The sequence below is a fragment of the Corvus moneduloides genome, chromosome 9 (assembly GCF_009650955.1).
Source record: "Corvus moneduloides isolate bCorMon1 chromosome 9, bCorMon1.pri, whole genome shotgun sequence".
Taxonomy (NCBI): domain Eukaryota; kingdom Metazoa; phylum Chordata; class Aves; order Passeriformes; family Corvidae; genus Corvus; species Corvus moneduloides.
The window spans coordinates 23,983,524-24,005,584 of NC_045484.1; the positions used below are offsets into that span (position 1 = coordinate 23,983,524).

The following is a 22,061-nucleotide window of genomic DNA, read 5'->3' on the forward strand; positions in this document are numbered from 1 at the left end:
TAGCTGCAGTTCCTACTCGTCAATGATAAATCCACCAGTGAGAGCCCCAGCTCTTTCTAACTGGTTTGTGTGTCCCTCCTCATTAGCCCATATTTAACCATTACAGTTAATAAAAGGCAGGGACGTTGCAGTCATCCTCGAAACCATCTCTTGTCCAGATGGCCCACAAAGTACATTATAAACCTCATTAACAGATTGCACCAATTAATTAACTGTTAGGGGAATCACTTTGCTCACCACCCAAGGCAGCTGCTTCCAGGAGAGAGCACAGCCAGGGAAGGACCCATGAAACTCATCCCCAGCTGAAGGTCAGGGAAGGGGTCAGGGTCAGCAACACCAGACTTGGTCACTGTTTTCCCCAAGTTTTAACTATTTTTAAAAAATTATTATCTCAAAATCTGATTTTTGGGGGAAATGCCAGCTATTTTCCTGAAAGACTCACCGACGTCTGTCCCAAACTGGGAACCATGTGGCTTGAAATGGATCTGCCTTTCAAACCTTGTCAACAACAGGGAGCTGTTCCCTCATGGCCTTAGATGTATCTCTAGCTGTGTGAAGTTGAATCTCTTTTTTTTTACTCCAAAGTAAGCAGATTATAAACCATTTTTTCCCTCAGTCTAAAACTCTGTACCTATTGATAACTCTGTAATGAATTTGTACTCTAGGCCATTAACTGCCTTGCAGATGTTTAACCATAGGATTCTTGTGCAGAAGGAGATCAATAGATCTTGAGATTAAATTATCCCACTGTTTCAAAACCCAAATAATCACTGCTTGAGCTTGTTTGGTTTGGGCCCAGGACAAAAGTCAATTCCTTCCCTGTGGACATTTCTATAAAATACAGTTGACATAAGAAATGATGAGACTCTGGAAAATTAGATTGAGCCATAAATATTCATCCCTGCGGTGGATCCGAGAACAATAATTTAACTTTCTTTAATGCCCAGCTCTCAGGGTGCCTAACAAAATCTCTATTCTTGGCAATTTTCAGATGTTTAACAATTTAGAGCCCCTAATCCATAACTTGGGAGGAAAAAATTAAGATTTGGTTGGAAAAAAACCCTGGCTGATGCGAGTTAGAAGAGCTTCTCTGTGGCATTTGCAATCAGCTAAAAAGAACAGAAAAGGATGGAGAAGAGTGTCCTTGCCTGTAGGTATCCATAGCTACTCCAGATAAACTCTCCTACCATATTTTTCTGCGTTTAAGCTACTTTCTAGTACAAACATCCTCTACGAGCTTTTTCATGCCCTTGCCAGCAGTTTCCACCTCCTCTCCCTCACCTGAGCCCTCCCTGGCTCTTTTCAGCCCAAGGAACCACAGCAGCCCCTCTCCTGCTGCTTAAACATCTGTGCTCAGGGACAGGGCAAACCTTTCCTGGCCAGCTGCAGTCACAGGAGGATGTGGCATCCATTTATCCTCCAAAAGTGCCTGGTTTGCCCATCAGAGTCCTTGGCACCTACCTCCTCCCTGGCTGGAATGGAATTTTCCTCTGTGAAACGCTGGGGACCAGCAGTGCCAAACCCCGCGTGTTTCTGTGCATGGTTTTCCACCTGAGCAGGGCAAACGTTCCCTCAGGAGATCTGCTCTGTGTGCTCCGTGGGGAGGGTCCTGCAGCACATCCCGAGCAGATTTGGGACTCGAATGCCTCCTTCCCCCATGGATGCTGCTTCTCCTTCGTGTTCTTGTGCCTTATCCTGCCCCTCACAGGGATAATGGGACACAGTGCAGGGAGGTCTCTCTGCTGAGCTCTCCCTTGGCTTTCCCAGTACCTTTTTCCTTCATTTCTTGCTGGCAAAGAGCTCGGTTGTTGTTATAGCAACCTCAGTGTGGTTAAGTCTCTAGAGGCAAGGTTTATAGGGAGAGACAATATATTTTATTAGACTGCCTGATAAAGCTAAAAGAGAAATATAAGAGAAAGGAAAAAAAAAAGAGGGAGAGAGTGGCTCCCTGGTTCACAAGCTCATCGCAGGTCCCCAGAGGTGTGGGCAGAGGGGGACAAAGCAGGTACAGAGGGCAAGGAGGTGACACCTGGGGACTTGTTGTGGGCATCAGAGAAGGGGCAGACCTGGCACAGTCTTGGCCATCTGACAGGACAGCAGCCCAATAGCCCAGGGATTCCAAGGATGCTAAATCTGGTTTTATCTGGTGGAAAGCAGCAACTCAGTGGGAAAAGAGACTCATAATCAATGTTGTCTCTTCCTGCCAAACACCAGCACAGCACTGGTTTGCCTTCACTGCCCTAGTGCCTTCATGGCATCTCTCAGGCACCGGCAGCTGCACTTGCTGCTGCAAGAACCACTGCATCCAATGCCAAAATGACTCCAGTGCCGCTGATGCTCTGTGCATCTGATTTTAAACTCTGGTGAAGCTACTCAGGGCAAAGCTTGGCAAAACCCCTTCTAAATGGTCCTTGGGTACACTCCCCACCTGATGTATCAAAGGCAGCAGAAAACACTTCTGGTCTAATCCCCAGCCTCAACCCCAATCCCAATTCCAGCTCCTCAGAACTGAGAGCTGCTGGCTCTCAGCTCTTCTTGCAGTGCATCTCCAGCAGCGAGTGTCTCCTTGCTCAGATCCCACCTGATCTGCTCTGCTCCTCAGGATCTGATCTCTGGCATCCATCAAAGCCAAGCCACTGCTTTAAGGTGCCTCATCCTTCAAGCAGACGCCTCCTGATGTTGGTACTGCCTCATCGATCAGTCTGGATAAAACCCACTTTCCATACAGCTGGTGCTCACCTGAATGGGATCTATTTCATGTGCTGACTGCTGGGGAGTCAGTCATTCAGACTGTCAGTTTTCAGTTAAATTCATGGCTTGATGATAATTTTATGTAAACACCGAACTCAGGGCAAAAAGCTTTGCAGGCAGTGATGTAAGAGCTCTTTTCTTGCTGTCTGGTGTTTCTAAACCTCAGTATTGCTCAACAGCTAGGTCACCTTTCATTTTGCATATTCTGCTCTGTTTAACAAGCCCCTTGTAACCTCCTGAACAGAAAAGCAGATCAAGCAATAACTCATAGCCTGTCTGCTGGAGCAAACACAAGTACTTAAAAGAAATGTAAATTAATTCAGCATTAAACAGGTGGCTCTGGGGAAGGATGGGCATACAAGTGGTCCAACAGAATAATGTAGGATGGAGTCAGCGCCCCAGGGCCAAAACCAAAGAGAGAAGCAAGATCTGTGGTGGGTGATTTCTTTTTAGTAAGAAGAGGGGAAATTGCACAACATTAGCTAAGGTAGTGCAACGCTTCCTATATTTTAATAGCTGCAGGAAATTTTGGGTTGACAGTTTTGGTGACCACAGATGCTCAGGGATGACCCCATCATTTGAGGTGATGCTGGGTGTTTCTGGGTGCAATTTGGCCCTACAGGTTTGGCCTAAAATGGTAGGGACTGGGCTCTGGGAAAAGGGCAGGATCCAGAGTGAGACCAGCAAAGAGCTGTGCAGACAAAACCACACAGAAAATGGGGGGAACAGCTGCTTCACTGGTCCCTCCATGAGCACCATTAGCAGAGCATCAAAAAAGCACAACAGGGAGAATCCATGCACCAACAAGACCTTCCAACACCCCTTGTGTGCCCACTGCAGTCTCGGCTGATGAGGAGAAAGCCCTCCCCAGCTCACCAACTGTCCCCCAGGTAAGTCCTCAAGGTTAGAAAGGGCAGGTATGAGGACCTGCTGGAGTGAATCCAGAGGAGGCCATGAAGATACTCAGAGGGCTGGAGCACCTCTGTTGTGAAGACAGACTGAGGGTTGGAATGGTTCAGCCTGGAGAAGGGAAGGCTCTGCGGAGACCTCATTGCAGCCTTCCAGTATTTGAAGAGATCTTATAAACCAGAGGAAGAAAGACCTTTTACATGGGCAGATAGTGATGGGGAAAAGGGTGCTTGACACTGGTTGTACAGGCACTGGTTGCCCAGAGAAGTTGTGGCTGCCCCATCCCTGAATATGCTGGATTGGGCTTTGAGTGACCTGGTGTGGTGGAAGGCGTCCCTGCCCATGGCAAGGGGTTGAATTTGGGTGATCCTTGAGGTTTCTTGGCACCATAAACCTCATAGCAGGTTGGAAGAGACAAACAGGCTTGTCTACATGACATGCAAGAGTTACAGGCTCAGCCTTTAGCAGATACTGAAGTGTGTTTTGAGGACTTTCACCCTAATCACAGAATGGGATTGATGGGATCACATGGAAGGATGATGACACTGTAGCCCAGATGGGGACGTTGCAGTCTTCCAGCATTGCATTTCCTTGTCCTGAGTGCTGCTGCACACAGGCTGGATGGTGCTGTCCTGTACTGCTGCTGCCTAATTGGATCAAACAGGCTCTGATTGCATTTAGGGAGCTGATAAATGGCATATCTGAAAGCCACTGGCGCGTTACAGCCAAAGTGTCTCTTGCTGTAGGGAGCTAATTAGAGCCAAGGCTATAAAGCTCTTTTTGCTGCAGTGGAACTCGGCTTTTGGGGGCAGCTGGAGGCATCAGTCTGAATGGAAACAATCTGAGGAGCCCACACAGGCTTGCCTTCATTTAGAAGCAGAGTTATCACAGCAGTTCCAATAAACCATGAAGCTGAAATGTGAAATCTTGCTCAGAGCTTGTGTAGAAATCATCACTAAAGCAGGTTGCATTAGAATATGTTGACTCCTTGACACTTACATATGTGGTGAGAGTCCTTGGTTTTCACTACATTTTTTCTGCGAGAGTATCATTGTTCTAGGATATTGGACACAGAAGGGAAAGGCAAGGTTAGAAGATAATGAAGAAACTGTGAGAGTCAAATGAACTTGAGGTATTTTTTTGGCTCACTCATATGAAAACCAGAAAAGCCAGTTCAACCCTTCAGTCCTTCCTTTTGGTGAATCCCCTTCCCCCAAGGCTCTCTCGGCCCATGACAGCACCAGAGACAGCATCAGACATCTGTGAACGTGAACTGGAATCACCATGAACCCACCTGTGTTGGTGACACCTCAAACACAAAGTCACAGGCTGAACTGCTGCCATGCAGGGGCAGGCAGACATCAGTCCTGGGCTGGGAGGAGCAGGAAGGTTCTTAGGTCCTCCCTGGGTGCCAGGGGATGTGCAAGAGCCCCGTGGTGGAATGCACAGCATCCCCAAAGCCCTGGGGAAGGCTGTCCAGCCCTAGCCATGCGCTGTCTGCTGCAGCTCTGTTCCCATGAGACACACGAGCTGGTCACCTCACCCCTGTGGTCATGGGGATGGACTCAAGGCCATCAGGCATTTGCTTGTGGCTTGATACAAATAAGTTCCTTTCCCATCACCATCACCCTGCTTCACACATCATGAAAGAAGACAGATCACCGCTGTTCTCACTCTAGACAGCCCATCACCTCCTCTGAGTGACTCTTCAGTTTTATTCACACAGATCCATGCTCATGAAATGCATGTACCTTGCATCCTCCCCCCTGCCCAGACCCATGACACATCTGCAGGGTCTGTAATTGCTGTTCCAGGCGGGTGCTGCTCATCTCAGCAAATATCACCTTCCTGCCTTCAGAAATGTGTTTCATCACTCCTGCTCCCCAAACTGAAACAAAACCTTTTCCCCGTAACTTGGAAAACAACAGAATAAAAAAGTCTCACACAAACCCACCCCCCCAGGCTGGACTGTGACACTGTTGATGTGAACTTTTTGCTCTGCCATTTGCCTGCAGGTACTGAGCCTTGGGCAGAGGAAGTACAGATGACTGGGAGAGAGTTGATGTACTTCTGTGACCCCAGCTACATTCAGTCTGGAAGGGTGGCTGTGTGCTCCTGCACAAATCACATCTAGGGAAAAGGGAAGTCTGGTGGGTGAGTCACAAGATGCACTGACTCTAAGCAGCGTTTTCTCCTCTGCCACCAAATCCTTATGTGACCTTAGTCACATCACTTCATCTCCTGGTACATCCAGTTCCCTACCTCCAAAGCATCCCCTTTGCCTGTTTATTTCCACTCAGACTCCCAGGTTTTGGTGGCACAGCTTCCTGCTGTGCTTTGTACCTACAAATCCCAACACCTCTGGCTCCCTACATCACTCTGAGCACTAATGCACTAAAACTCAGAGTGCCTGTCTTTCAAATGCCCTTAAAAATGTGAGGATCAAGATGTACACCCTTACTCCTATCCACTGCCTCCACCTGCTGCTACCTTTTCCCCTGTGGAGAATAATGAGGCAAAATATTTCATATGGAATGGGCTCTCTCCTTTTCTCTCCTCAGCAAACGCACTTAGCACCTGCTCATTAATGAACGTGCACCCTGCACATCGACTGGGGCTGGTGCTGAATTGAACTTTGAATGCCTTTTCAGTGCCATAGCCTAGTTAATAATTACTTCTATGACTCACTCAACTCCATGCTGCTGGAGCGCCATTAGGAGAATTGACAGCAAAATAACAGAAACATTAAACCTAATGATGTTGCCAGTGTTAGTCCTGATAAAGTGTTCCCAGTGTCACCAAAGAAGAGCCTTTCCCTTTAGCAGTTGTCCCTCCCAGGGGGGTGTTTTCTTCCCATCCCTGGCGTCACAGAGGGACGTCAGCTGGCTGCTCCTTTGAGTTTTGGCAGGGGGAGCGTGGGGTGCCCATGTGTGTCATGTGTGCTCAGGCAGTGATCATCCCCATTTCAGAATAGAATCACAGGATCTATTGGGCTGGAAGGGACATTAAACATCATCCAGATCCAACCCTGCTGTCCTGGGCAGGGATGCCACCCACTAGACCAGATTGCTCAAGGCCCCATCCAAATTTGCCTCGAGCACTTCCAGGGATGGGGCATCCTCAGCTTCTCTGAGCAACCTGTTCCAGTGCCTCACTGCCTTCTGAGTAAGGAATTTCTTCCTAATATATAAATCTCTCCTCTTTTAGTTTTAAAAGAGGTTTTAAAACCACCTCTACCCATCCTATCACTCTCTGCTTGTGTAAAAAGTCACTCTAAACAAATACCTTTGTTCCCAATCAGCAAACTTTGGTATCTTCGGTTTAAGTGTGGTCCTGCAGCTCCTTACCACCCTTACATGCCCCTCCACCAACCATGCCCTGCCAGAAGCCCACAGGCTCACTGTTAGCTTGCTAAATCCTCAGGGAGAGCACTCTCCTGGATTTTCCTCCCTGTTTCACAGGGACAGAAGGTTGCCCACAGCCTCGCCAATGGGTGGATGGTAACTGCCATGATCACAAAGCTTTTTGAACGTGGCAACAAACCTGATAGATTCAAGAAGAGATTTTGGTTTAAAAGGAGTTTCTCCAACTGTTATTCCCAAAAGCAGAACTGTTTCGGTGAAATGGGCATTTCCTTTTCTTTTAACAGGAAAATTCAATTTCTTTTCCTTTTTTCTTAGCCAGTTCCTCCTCTTTGCCTTCATTGCCACAAATTCCCTAATCTCGTTATTCTTGGGTGTTGGAAAAGTGTAATCATCCGAGCCATGAAATCGAAGACAACAGCATCACTTCCAGGGAGGTGACTTAAGTCAGAGGAATTAATTCTCCCAGCAGACAGCTCTTATTTATAACAAATGTGATTTTCAGAACTGAAGATATGTATTTAATGAGGCTCTATGAAAATATATGTAGCCCAGAGCTGCTGGGAAATTCAGTGTTGTGCCAGACAAATGCATCAAGTCAGGAAAACAACATCCAACAGGATTGTTCAGCCAGTTCATCCCTCAGTTCCCTGCAGAGAAAACCCACCTCTGTTTCTCACCCTCAGAGACTGCTGCCCTGAACAAGGGAATCTACATGCATTTATTGAGTGTCTGAATCTGGCCCAGCCACAAGGTGCATTTTCAGGTTTAATCAGGAACAGAGATGCTGTTTCCTCCCTCTCCTTCAAAGAAAGCCAGCACGAACAGGTGGATCGCCACACAACACAGGATCAAGGCACGGAAATCCTTGCCCTGGGATGTTACAGATGTTGAGAGTTGTGGTTTTATTCTTTCCCTGGGAAAAGCTGAGTTCCCCCTTTTCAGCTCTGTGTCTCATTTTCCTTTCTTGCGCGTTGTCTTTCTCTTTACCCAGAGCAGGGACTTGCAACCACAGAGCAAAACAGCAGGGGCATGGAGGGGACTGCAGGTCATCTCTGTGCTGTCAGACCACATTCAGAGAAATTTCCAGAGATTTATGGCCATGAAAATCCATTTATCCAGCAAGAATACAGCATAAGTTTTGGGGCAGGTTGGTGTTTCAGACAAAGGATAAAAAAGAAAAGCCATTTGAAAGCCTTGGGGAGCTTTCCATGCTCTGCTGCCTGGGTTTACCTCTCTGGAGCAAACAGCTCTGCCAGGTGCAGGTGTAGTTGCCAGATAAATGCTGATTTTCTCCATGGCCCTGTGAAAGGTTCCCAGAAAGCAAATCTGGCTACTGATGTACACAAGCAGCCTTGGGGTGCAGGCAGCAGCAATGCGCCCACCCCTAAGTGAGCTGCAGGAGCCAGATCCCCTGGGTTTGCCAGCAGCACGTCCTTCCCACATGTAAAATCTGCCTCCAAATGGAGGGTGCAGAGACCTGGAGACAGCAAACGGGATAAAGCATCAGCTGCTTGCCATGGGAGAAGGAGGATCAGCTCTTAATGACAGCATCATGTTTGCCTGGCTCAGCTGGAGATAAAAAGATGAACCATAGATCATACTGATTTCTCATGCCGAGATAACATCAGAGAGGGATTTGTCTCCAAAAGAAGCATCTTTTCTGCCTATGTGCCAGCAGAAGAAATCATTTTTCTGTCTGGCTTTGTAACTTCATCAAATATCCATCTGGCATTAGTCCAGGGAACTGTGTATGAAGCTGTATTCACTGTCACAGCAGATGGATGTGAGAAACTCCAGCGAAGATTTCAGCAGGAGAGACCAACTGTGATAGTTTGGGGAGGGTACACACATCTTCAGAGGCATGGCTCATTAAAAGCACTGTTGCAGAGAAATTTGGCTTTTTGGATTTGATTGCAAACAGGGGGTCTGATAAGGAACTGTAGTCCCAAAGCTGCCTTGGAAGTTTGGTCCTGATGTGGAGAGAAAGTTCAGCAAGATCTTTTTTTAGGGGTGCCTGGAGGATTGAGTAATGGAGCAACTCTCAAGTGTTTGGATCGGAAATTTCATCTGGAACCTGGGAAGTTTATTTCCTGGCAAAAGCATCATGAGAACCAGTGTATTCTCAGGACAGGCCAATTTCAAGAAATCAAGATTTCCAGATGACTTTGGGCTCCCTGGAAATACTCCTGGGGACTCTGTGAGCATGGATGCCTTGAAAAACCTCATCTGTCCTCCCAGGCCCGACACTGTCTGTGCTCTGAGAATCCAAAGCCATGTCAGCATGTGCAGGTGTGGCAGAGACAGGCTGCGAGCGATGATGAGTAGCAGGAGATCTGCTGATGGAAACAGCGACATGTCCTCTGCACAGGCTTTGTAAATGAGATGGAGCAGAGCTGTGGGAAGGAGCCTGTGTGGAGAAATCGTTGCTGACCAGCCCTGATAGCCCAGCTGCCTTCTACAGCCTGGGGGTTCCCTGGGTGAGCGGTGGTCCCCTCCTTGCTGGAGCTCCCTGGGTCAGCAGTGGGGGCAGCTGGGACAGCAGAAGCCTCTAGAGTGGCCACCACTGCATGGAGTCAGTCTCCAAGACCTTAAGTTCATTTTAAAATTAAAGGAGTCAAGCTCCCACCTTCCTTAGGAAGTGTGTGAGAGCAAACTGTGTAAGACAACCCTGGGGAGATGCTGCACATCCCTGATGCATTCAGAGGGCTGTGCTGCTGGACAGGATGGACATCTGCTGTGGCTTCACATCGCTCTGGGGACATGTGGCAGGGTGTCACTCTGAGGCCACCCCAAACAAGGAGCTCCTTGGGCTCGTCAGTCTGAAATCCAGGAGTTTTAAAGAAATGCTCAAACCACTCCTAGAGCACATGGTGGGGGTGCTGGCAGTGTCTGAGGGTCTCTCCCAAGGCTGCTGAAAGCTCAGCTGAGCTGACAGCATCTGACAGTTGGAGCAAACCAGCCTTTCAACCTTTAAATTGAGCACATTTGCCACGGGCTCAATGGAGACTAATGACATAAAAGCTCATTTTATTTTTTTTTAACAGAGAGACTCTGCAAATGGAAATTTCACATTTTCATGGATATTTTTGCTTTTTCATGGATTTTTTTTCTCTTCCAGGACTTATCCAAGGAAAAATGCCCCATTTCTCACACAAGACAGACCTGGAAGGTTTGTACTTTGCTGTGGACTTGTGAGTTCTGCAAAAGAATGGCTGTTCAGGAGCATTCATGGAGCTCCTGAGCCAAAATCTGAGGAATAAGCCAGAGAGAAGTAAGGGCTCCTGGGCAAAGGTGAGCACTTCACAGGAGGGAAGGATGGAAGGAGTCAGCCAGCTCAGCCTAATGAAAGGAAAGCTCTAGGAGATCTTCAGCAAACCTAAAATGTTTCAGGGATAAAAATTTCCAGGAGGTAAAAAGGTATCTTGGTTAAAAGCCATTGTTGGTACAAGGATAAAAGGAAATAAACCAGCCACAGATAAATTTGGGCTAGAAATTAGAAAAAGCTAATTACATTTCGTATAATGTTTCTGGTTTATTCTTCCAGATGGAAAGAGAAGCTCAGGTTAGTGTAGAGCAGCTGCTGTGGCAGGAATGCTACAGACTGCAGGTCCAGGAGGATGGCAGTGGATGCTCAGCAAACCCTCCTCTGCGCTTTTCTCTCTGGTCCCTCTTTTAAAAAAGAAAAACCTTTCCAGGGACCTTTTCCTAATGGCCAAAAAAAATCCTTTCTGAAGGGAAAAGGTTTTCATTTTACACACATTGTCAGTGGAGCATTCTTAGCCATCTCATTTCTCAGGTCTTTAACCAGCCAGGCTGCCTGGAATGGAGAGATTTCCTCTCATCTCAAATCACTTGGCTGCACATGGGAGAGAAGCCCTTTGACGAGGTGAATTTGCAAGGCTCTCAAATCCTCTTTATTCTCACTGTGCTATCCCTCCTTGACTCATCTCCAAGAGACCATGTTGGGTTAAGCCCAGAACGAGCACGGAAAGGTGACAGCACCGATCCTGGACACGCACAGGCACACACAGATACAGCTCCCAGCCCTTCCCTGCCCCACAAACTAAATATCATCTCTACCCAGGACTGGGGAGGATCAGCTGAAATAATCCAGTCCAGTCCTCCATCACCAGAGACACTGAATCAGAACAGCCCACAAGTCCTCACCCACCCCAACCCACAGCCCTGCTCCTCCTGTGTCCCTGAGAACCCAGAGGCCCACAGTTCACATCTGGCCTGTGCAGGTACCCAGCTGGGGGTTAAACACACACATGCAGACAAAAAAAGGGCAGAATTTGGTTATTCCTGTGTTAGTCAAAGCAACGATAGTGGGAGTCTGCTGTGGGAGTAGTGTTTAGGCAACCAGGACTTCAAGGAAAAGTGGCACTCAAGAGGCAACGTGAATTCTTAGGGACACTTTTTCCTTGCAGCTCCTTGCACTGTCTGGGAAGTCAAGCAGGAGAGTGAGGAGCACGAAGCAAAATGAACACAGGCAGGATTGGGGCACACACAGTCTGGGGATAAGGGAGAAGGCAGTTGTTAGAGTGAAAAAGCAGGCAGGACAAATGCTTTCTGAGTGCAATTATTTTAATGTGTCTGTCTTTTCCAAATTCCACATTGCACACACAAGAATAGCAATTTTTTAAAAAAATACTCACACCAGAAATGCTGACTTGGAGAACAAGGGACTCTCTCTATCTCCCACTACACAAGGAGGCACGAGATTCACAACATCAGTCACAGCTGCTCATGGGGGTGAACAGACAGACATGGAAATTACAAAAGACAGAAAAAGGCAAGAGCAGGAAGGCAGCAGACGTCCTCATGGCCACCTTGCTGGGCAGGCAGGCAGCTGGGGTCACAGCTTGGTGGGCAGGCCCACCACACCAGGGGATCAGCATCTCACTGGTCCTACCCCTCTGCCTGCCCAGGTACCAGCTCTGCTGGTTGTCATCTCTTGGTCAGCCACTGTGTTATCCATCTCTGGTAGCACTTCACAGGGCAGCTATGGTAAGGAGGGATTTCAGGATGCTCTCCAGACTTGGCTTTCAAGGCTTCAGCGAACAAAGAAAGGAGTTGTATGGTTATAACTTGATTTTACTAATTTTTTGGCTCCAAGTGCTCCAAGAGAAGTCCTGCAGTAACCATATTCACATGGGAACTTGAGCTCACATCTACCCAAGCCCACATAAACATCCTTCTCCCAAACCTGCTGCTTCTCCTTCTCCTCCTAATCAGGATAGACCAGCCCTGCTAAAACCACAGATATAATTCCTTGGTGGAGAAGGAGCTGTCGAAGGCAGCAAACAGCTGGAGCACTCAGGGACTCACATTAAGACTGAGTGTTTGGTTAACCTTTCGTCAAGGAATTATTTCAAGTCAGGCTGACTACCTGTCATCCTACCTGGGCTCATGCAGGGACCATCAGCTGCCCAGTGGCTCCCCAGAGCAACCAGGACACCTCCTGCATGACCTGTACAGCACCGTGGCTTTTCTCTCCAGCTCCCTCATGACCACATGTGGTCCATGGCACAGCATCCATGTGGGTCTCACAGCCTGGCCTCACAGAGGTAGCTGGTGGCACAGGGGAGCCTTGGCCATGCCACAACCCCTCTCTCTCCCTCAGCATCTCCCCTTCAGCCCTCCCACCTCTCTCCACACACATTTCTGATGGCTAAAGCCTCAGGGCTGTGTCGTCCTCAGCCAAGCAAGCAGCTGATGCTGGGCTGAATACCTCCCTGTGGCTACAAGAGATGTAAAGTACTGTAAGAGGGAGATGACTGAAGGGAACGTGGCACGGAAAACACATCTCAGGAAACCTGAGTGGTGGTGAGGGCATGGACTTTTTGCTGACCCTTCTAACCTGGGAAATTTGGGGCATCAAAGGGAGGTAGCAGAATGCAGGATGAAAATAAGCCAAAGTGTGCAGCTCTCTGCTGCAGGATCACAAATGATGAGGATTGACAGACAGTCAAGGTGCAAATGGATTATTTCATGGAGAAGAAATCCATTCAGGGCTACTACATACAGGCACCACTTCCAGCTCAGGAAGTTCCTAAGCAATAGCACATTGGAAGCTGGGAAAGCACTTTGGGCAAGGAACATCCTGGTTTTCCCCTGTCTTTATGTTCTACTCCAGACCTCGCTCTCAGCCTTGTCAGAAACTGGATTCTGGGCTAGCTGGGCCATTGTAGTGGAGTCAGTGGAGTATGGTCCAGACGACTTCCTTATCATTCAAAGTTCCAAAAACTTAGTTTCAAATACAGAGTTTCCATGAACAGAGGACCTGTGCAGCCATTCCTACTTGATAGCCACTCTCCTGCTGCTGCCTCCTCACACACAGGTCCTGCCTAGCAGTGCTGTCCTTCCCCACACTGGTCCCACATCCCACATGTGAACAGGAGTCAGAGGCAAAGCCCATCAGCACAGCACTGTGTTCCCAGCCAGAGTAACCCAGAGAAGAACACAAATCCTTTGCAGCACTATTCCATCAGATTAGGGTCTTTCTGGGGCAGAGGGGGTGTCTTTGCTTGGAACAGCTTTTGATAAATTCTCTTCTGTAAACTCATCCCACTGCTTTGCAAGCCCATGAGCACACTGAGCAGCCCATTTCCTGCAGCAAGGATCCACTCCTGGGTGATGGATCTCACAGTCCCTTCAGGCAAGGAGGTACAGTCACCACCTTCCAGCACAGCTATTCTGAAGCCCATACAGTTATCTATGCCCTGCCCCGATGTGTGTCCCACGCCAACCTTCCACAAAAACATGGGAAGGAAGTTGCCTGGTACTCAATACATAATCATGGCCCAAAAATTTAATTTGCTGGCTCCTCTTAGTCTCTGGTTACCCCAGGAGCTTATCCCCAAGGGTTCAGCCTGACTGATCTTCCAAGAAATATACTGTGAGGAGTAGCACAGCTGCAGCTCAAACTCATTACCACGAGAGGAAAATACCAGTGTTAATTGTGATCCTTGTGGTTCCTTCTCTTAGAATGGGCAGTAAAATCACCCAAATGAGGGCAGGATGAGACAAGAATTTTCAACAGAGGGGAGATGGTTTCATACTGCCTTTTCAGTAGCAAACACATTGCTTTGTCCCTACTGCCAAAAGGTCTGGCACTAAAAATGGTGAAATCTTCTTGTGACTGAGTGGCAGCAAGCTGTAATTTACTGCATTCCTGCTTCTTTTATGTCCAAGAATTGCTTCACTTCTGAGAAGAAAAAGCTGTCATTTGTCAGTCCCATGTAGCCTCTCCTTCCAACTGTGTTTTTTTTCCACATTGTGTCAGACAAATTAATTCATTCCCCTCTTTCTATCTGCTCCCCAGAAATGGCAGCGTATTTCCAGGAACTGAGAGTCATCTTTTCACAGCAGCATCATTATCAGTTTTCCTTTTAAAACCGTATAATGAGCATTTTTCAGCAAAAACCTGGATTTTATTTTTTTTTCTGCTGTTGCATCCATCTCCCTTAAAGTAGCTCAGAGAGACCCGACTGTCTGCTGGCTTTTCACAAGCACCTTCCCCACACCTCTGACTGATGGTACCTTTCCAGCTCACCCATTGCAAGGTTTGGCTGGCTGCTGACAAAAGCTTTGCCCAGGTTTAGGATGTGGCCAGGTCCCTGGGCAGGTTGAGCTGTATGGCCTCTCCTCCTGTGGTGTATTTGGCCACTGGCCCATTGCCTTCCATTGTGAAGAGTTTGCAGGTCTTGGTGTTCTCATGAACCGGTGTGGACTTTTTGGAGGAGATGGGGGAATTGGTGGGGCTCAGCTGGACAGCAGTGGTGTCCTGCACCGTGTGCTCGCTGGTTTCAATTTCAAAGGCTGTGTTGCCAGGTTTGATGAGGCCAATGTTAGAACCTGGCTTGGATTTCCGGGCCCCGTGGGCTGGGGGCCTCCGGCTGCAGATGCAGCAGGCACCGAAGAACGTGAAGGCCACCACCAACAAGATGGGTCCGATGATGATGGGAGGGTTGTTCACAGGGAGGAAGGTCCCAAAGGCAAATGCTCCCACTAAAGTGATGTTGATCCCTGCTAGCATGATGCAGAGTCCACAGGCGCAGCAGAGAGCAGGGGAGGGGAGGCCCTGGGGTCGGGTCTTTTTCTGGGTGGGTTTTTGGGACAAAGAGCCACTGCTCTTTTCACTGAACATGCTGGGAAGGGTCTTGGAGGTCACTTCAGTCCTCACAGGGTGAATGCTGTGTTGAGAAGGTCAGTTCCAGTCTCCTGTTACCTTGAGATCCTGGAGAAGAATGAAGAATCAGTTGTTAGAGCACTGAACCAAAGCACCTCTTCCCCACCATTCCTGGTGACCAGCATCTTCTCCAGGTTTGCTGGTGCCAGCAACTAAGCACCAATCCAAGCCTGCTTTCAAGGCTGAGCTCTCCTTGACTGTAGTGGTCACATGTGGTCACCCTCAGGCTGGAGCATGGAGCCCAGTGTGCTCCATGTCCTTTGCTATCCATGTGGATGATGCCCAAATGAATCCAAGCATGCGATGGCCAGAGCCTGTGCTGCAGCTGGTCTCACAGTGTTTGTCACCACCCACACAACACCTGCCCAAAATGACAACAGAATCCAGCACAGCCCTGAACATCCCTCACTGCAATATGAGGTCGATATATTTTTGAATGGGTAATGGGCCACAATTGTGACAGAAAGGGGGACTCTTTGCTCCATGTCTCAGTTGTCCAGCAATTGAAACGAGTCATCCAGGTTGCCTTTCCAACCAGTGGAGAATAAAAGGTCACAGAAGATGACCCAGAACATCCCCAAAAGATGTCCATACTAGAGGGCTGAGCTGACTAGAGAGGCAGTCTTGGAGATGACTCGAGCAGATAACATGTGGATGTTCGGTGACACAAATGCCATCAACAGATGCAGAATGACACCCTGTCAGTCACACAAGTCTCTAATAAAATGGAGCAAATGTGAGTGTTTTGTCAGCTAGACCACGTTTTCTACCATGCATCTCACCATCTTCAGTGTGATCACAGGAGACCCCACAGAAAGGGGACTGGGAACCTTGTTTGCCTCAGCAACCACAAACCCAAACTTCTACAAGGTTCAAACCTCTACAAGCAGTATCACCTCCAGGATGGAGGCCCATGGAAACTGAGGTGCTGAAGTTGAAAAAGAGCCTGTGTGGGGATCTGTCTAGGACCCAAGGCAGTAACACTTAGCCCTGACTGACAGTAGCAGCTTCTCCATGAAGGAGATTATTGGATGTGATGGGAGCTGGCTTTGTGTTTGCCGTACTTGCTGGGAAGTCAAATTGCCAGCAGCCAATTTGTCAGCAGTTTGCTGGTGATGTCTTTGATTTTACAGGCAGGAGAGCATTTCTCTTCCCAGCCTGATTGCAAACAACAGCAGTCTGCTCTTCCTTGCTCCCCGCCTAGCTCCCTAGCTTCTTCTCTCCTCTCCTGTCAAATCCCTTTCAAAAGTGTTGTCAGTGAAAAGCTGATACTGCTCAGTTTCTATGGCAAGAGCCAAGAATCTCTGTTGTGCTATCAACACTCTGTAGCTACTAAATAAAAAAAAATCTCCACAAACCAACAAATAATAAGCCATCACCCATCACACTGAAACATGCCAGTGGGATCAGCCGGGCATTTTCAACTTTTTTCCCAGGTTATAAAATTTTCTGGCACCTCCAGCTGAGGCAAAGCTCTCTGCTGCTCTATCGGGTGTCATATCTCATTTCCTTGGCTTGGGCTTTTATTTAGACCTGAATGCATGCAGCAGTCAACTTTCAATGGAGTTCCTATTCAGTGAGACATCAGCTGGAGCTGACAGGGACAGGTGCTTCAAAAGGATTAAATGCTTCCTCGTCTGGGGATGCCTGACTGGGGAGGGGTCTCTCAGCAGGCAAAGATTTTTCAGGATACTGAGAGTGTGTGAGAGAGAAAGGGCATTTTCTCCATTAGCCAGGCTAACACATGTGCATGTTTCCCTAGCAGTGTCCTTTTGTTCTGCCTGGGAACCCTGGCATGCTAGTGTGAGCTGGAGCCCTGATTCTGTCTCCTTCACCAGCCCTGGACCAGCAGCAAGATAGCTTCTGGTTAAAGATACAGATGCAGAAACTGCAGACCAGATCCTGCAGATGCCAGTCTGAACCTCTGGCACACAGAGGCTGCAGACACCCCAGTGTGGCTCTTTCCCTTGGTTTGCCCCACATTCTCCCACTGCAAAGTGCTCACAGGGCACTGTGTGGCTTCTTGTGGTTAAAAAACATCACAGATTCACTCCATCAGCTTTGTTCCTCCTGGCTTCTCAGCACTCACCTGCTTCCAGTCTGAACGAATTCTCCCTCCTGGAAGAGCCAGGCAGCTGGGCTCCAGCAGGACACAAAATAAGCCAGCTGCTTCTGCTCTTGGGCAAGGCATCACCAGAGGTCAAGCTGCTACTGAGACTTTCAAGAGCAACTTCAACCTGTTGCCCATCCCATCTGTCAGGGGGCACCTGTAGCCACTCCAAAGAGACCCTGCTGGTTTCTGGCTGCTTTCAAGGCTGCAGCAATAGCACCCAGAATGGTCCCTTGTAGCTCATTTTCTCTGCCTGGTAATTTTTGTTCATCATTACAGATCCCTGAGCACAGGGGCTGAAGCTTGGGCAAAATCCTCACTGGACCTCCCCAGGCTGTGAGGGGAGGAGTGGGACAAGAGGGCTTGTTCAGGCACCATTGGCAATGATAAATCAGGGCGGCTCATCCAAGGACAGCTCACCCCAGCAGGTAAAAGAGAACCACAGCTCCACTCTAGAAGGATAAGTGACACAGGAGAATAATCCAGCTGGGCTCACACTGGGTACAATCACCATCAGCTTCCCAGGCGTTCCTGGTGCCTTCCCAGTAGGAGGGAAACCAGATCTACAGTAGAGAAATAGGGATGTGGCACAAAAAGGCTGAGACCTCTCACACTGCAGCTTGACTGGAGGAGGCATTGGCTACTCCTTGGGCCCCCCTAAGACACCTGACAGGTTGTGCCCAGGCTCAGGAAACAGCCCCTGCCTTCTCCTGGCAAGTGTCAAGGGAAGAAAGGAGTCAGGGCTGAGATCTCATCTAAACTGTGTGAGCAATTCTGGGGCTTGTCACACCCTCTCTGCAGCTGCACCATAAGTGTTCTGGCCACGCTACGTCCACGGCAAAACTTCTTTCCCCTCCTCTTTGCTCGGAGCACCTACATGGGGTAATGGACCCTCCCCAGCAGAAAGCAATGGACTCACTGGAGATTCCTGCCTGGAACCTCTCCCATCAGCTTGGGGGCAGAAGATCTTGGAAGTCAAGCATGATTGCAGGGCTAGAACATGATCTGCACACACACCAGAAGGTGACCAACAGCATGCAGAAGACAGTGTGTTTGGACCAGGAACATTTAGAAAGTAGATCACTGGTTGCTTTTGTCTTGGTCTCCATATAAAACAGCAGGGATTACACACGAGGGATTCCTGTTAGAAAATCAGATGACATAGGGATGAGAAAGCCAACAGAGCAGTGGAGGATAAAGCAAAAAACAAACCAAAGCCACAGAATGCCTTACACTATCCTCTACCTAATAAGGCCCCACAACAACATAAAGTCTGTGTTTATTCTGATTGCCATGTACAACAGAAGCATCTTTGTTCTTCTGTCATCTCCTAAAGCACAGGCTGATGCTTCTCCATCCCCTTCTCAGCCACAAGAATAGGCTGATGTGGGTTCAGCTCCCACTGCTGACCTCCCTGAGGATATCTGGCAGCTTTTACCTTCCACTACAGCAAAATCAATGGCTTAAAAAATGACCAACTTTTCAGACAAATTAGTCTATGTAAAATGAGTTACTTCTGTTCCATTAGGAGTGGAAAAAGTTCTCTTTGGGCTCTTTGTCTGAAACAGATTCTTTTCTTATCAGTTAGAGTGTAGATTTCTTCTGCAAACAGTATTTCAGCTTGAAATGCACTACTGTGAGCACTGCTGTGCAAAAAGAAAAGCTGCACACTCAAGCTGGTGTGATGGAAATCCAGAGGCTCTAATGATTCCTTCCAGGGGAATATCCACCCCTCCCTATCCTCTCAGGGGGACAAAGAGAGACTTTCATCCATATCTGTGAGAGTTCCTAGAGCTTGAAGGGCATACTGACATATTCAGCCAGCATTTTAGGAGCATCATTTAAAGCCATAGCAGCAGCAGCACGTACAGCTAAGCACGCTTCCCTCTTAGTTGTAGCGGAGAGAAATTGAGCTGTCATCTTTCCACACCATCTCACTGCAGCAGCACAACCAAAATATTTGACAGACCCCAGATGAGTCTCCTTTCCAGAAGTGTGATGGCACAGAACAATAATGACAGTGATCAGCAAACAGAAATTGCAGTCAGACAGCTACAACCACCCCACACACAGGCAGCCTCACAAACGCACAGGCACACAACGTTTAGCTACCAGGAGAAGAACAAGACTTTTTTTTCCTGGGTAGAGTGCTGGGAAACTCTCTGGCAGGGCCAGAGAGAGCCTTGGTGTCTGGAAGGGGAGGACACTTACCTGGGCTGGAGCGTGGAGACAGGGAAGGCGATGGAGGGAGCGGGTGCCCCGGGTCTCCCCTTCACTCTTCAGTCGGGGATGACAAAGCCATGGCTAGTCCCAGCAGAACCGGGGCTGGAAGCCCAGCTGTGCGCTGGGGGGAGAAGGATCTCACATCTCTCCTCCCCTCTCGTCACCGAGCTCAGGAAACTTTGCTGGGGTGTCAGGCGGGCAGTCCCGGGGAGAGCTCAGCGGGCTCTGTGCGAGCTCGGCCGCTTTCCCCCGACTTTCTTCCTTCCCCTCGGAGGACGACGTTGTTCTCCTTAGGCAGATGGGTGCTCAGCCGCAACATCCCTGCCCCGCAGCATCCTCTCCTTCCTCCTCCTCCCCGAGCCCGCGGTGCCCAGGAGGCTCAGCCCACCGCCCACCGCTGTCCGGCACCGCTCACCCTCTCCCCGCTGCTTTTCCTTCTTCCTTTTCTACTTCAAGGCTACAGCTCCCGCCCCCTTCAGCTGACAGAGGTGCCCGGAGCAGAACAGCCCCTTTTTCCCCCAGGGAGTGGAAAAAGCCGGGAGCGCATCTCCGCCGAGGGTCAGCCCCAGCCGCGCTCCGGCGGCCCCGGGGCGGAGAACGGAGCGCGGCGGCCGCGGGGAGAGAGGGAGACACGGCCAAATGCCAGGCAATAGGATGCAGGCTCGCCGATGCTGCTGCGAGGCACGGATCTCTCAAAGGTTTGAAACGCACGTAACGAATTAAAAAAAAAAATATATATATATATATCTATATATATATATAGATATAGATATACTACCGGTGTGTGGTGCCTTTGGATGACGGGGGGATGCCGGAGGGATGCGTGCAGAGAGTCTTTGCTGTGAGAGGTACTGAGACAGGACCTCCAGAGCTGCAATGTCCAGGGTGTGGGGAGGTGCTGGAAAAAACAAAAAAAACCCGTCCGCAGATGTACAACTAATATTTCAAACCAGCAATCAGATCTATGGTACACTTAGAGGTGCTTGGTCTAAAACCACGCCTCGTGCTAGACCCTGTTGCAAACACAGCCAAATCTTAACTCCCATATTAAGAGGCCAATCTCTCTGTTTGCAGAGTTGGTGACCACAGGGAACATGGCAAACTGCGAGCTGTGCACTGGATGAAGTATAGATAATTCTTCCAGAGCTTGAGAGGTGCTGACACTCAAATGTCCTCGTCTGCTCTCCATGCCCACACTGCTGTAACCAGCCTGGCTGCTGCCACTGACAGCTGAGCAGAGGCTCTTCTCCAATTTATTGCTGAAGAATCCTGTATGAACCAGGCTGGAGCTGATTGAACATTAATCATGCTCCCCTCTCTTTCAGATTGTTGCTTTCATGATAGAGAGAGAGAGAGGAGAAAGGTAACAGAGGCGGTGAAAAACAAAGGTCAAGGAGAGAAATCACTGAGGAGGAATGAACACTCCTCTCTATTCTCCAGGCACCACTTCAGCCTGAGGATTCTTAATACAGCAGCATCCTCTACTGCGCCATATCGCATTTCACCTCTGAGGTCATCCTAGAAATTCAGGCAAAACCAAACTTTGCAGAAAGGGGTTCAGTCTCTGTTGAGGAAGACAACTCTGTTTTCTCCTTAGCTTCAGCAATGCCAACAGCACACTGCATGGCTTGAGCAAGAGGGCAGGAGGGTATCAGAACAGCAGCACTGATCAGATGTGTTGACTGCCTGGGCTTCTAGAAAGAAATAACTGAAATCTCATTTCAGACCTTTCCAGAGATGCAGCGTCTCCTCTAGGGATTCCCTGGACCTGTAACATGAAGTTCAAAATGGCTCAGTGTACTCAACCCTACCAGAAAAGTGATGAGAGAGTGCACAATGGAAGATTTGGTAGAGGAAATCTCCCCCTGGCACCTCTGAGAGAGACAGTTCCACATGTGGCAGAATTGGTGTTTCGTGTTTGCTGATTGTTGCTGGGTAGAAAACCGGAGTGGCTGAACTCATTCTTGGTGTACCTCCCCAGAGTCCAGCGGGAACAGTCCACTAAGGCATGTTTATGTAGGAACAGTGGCTGTCAGAGAGGGAGAGACTGTCAGGGTCATTGATTCGAGCCCATTGCTCTCACATTGTGTAATAACATCCAAGGGGGCCAATTAATACTGAATGACCTGTCAGTTGTTCCCTAATTGCACAAAAAAAGATGAAGAAGGCTGCTCCTGCTTCCCTTTGGCTGTTACATGACTCTCCATTACACTTTCTCCTTAATGGTCCATAAACCCCAAAAAAAGGCTTTACTGAAACGTTACATATTTCGGGCTCCACTGAAGCAGTAATTCTGTGTTTCGCATATGTGGCCCTGACAACTGGCAGACTGCATTCATGTGATTAAAACAACTGCTAATTCAAGAACTAAAATTAAAGGCTAGATTTCCCACTGGTATAAATCAGAGCAGATTCATTTCCTTGCAGAGCTTTGATAGCTCATGAGCATTCATGATTTGCCAAGGGGGTTCTGCCAGACTGATGGTTTCTAGCTTCAAACTTGCCAGGA

General features: G+C 48.6%; 1 protein-coding gene across 1 annotated transcript; it reads right to left on the bottom strand.

Annotated features, from left to right (window-relative positions):
* Window positions 1-11,594: 11,594 nt before the first annotated feature.
* On the bottom strand, window positions 11,595-20,263 carry TMEM275 (transmembrane protein 275). The gene is made up of 2 exons (XM_032117670.1): window positions 19,541-20,263; window positions 11,595-15,267 (listed from the first exon to the last, which is right to left on the bottom strand). Exon 2 carries the CDS (start codon window positions 15,175-15,177, stop codon window positions 14,629-14,631), a length of 549 nt encoding a protein of 182 aa, XP_031973561.1. The 5' UTR covers window positions 15,178-15,267; window positions 19,541-20,263; the 3' UTR covers window positions 11,595-14,628.
* Between the last annotated feature and the right edge of the window lie 1,798 nt (window positions 20,264-22,061).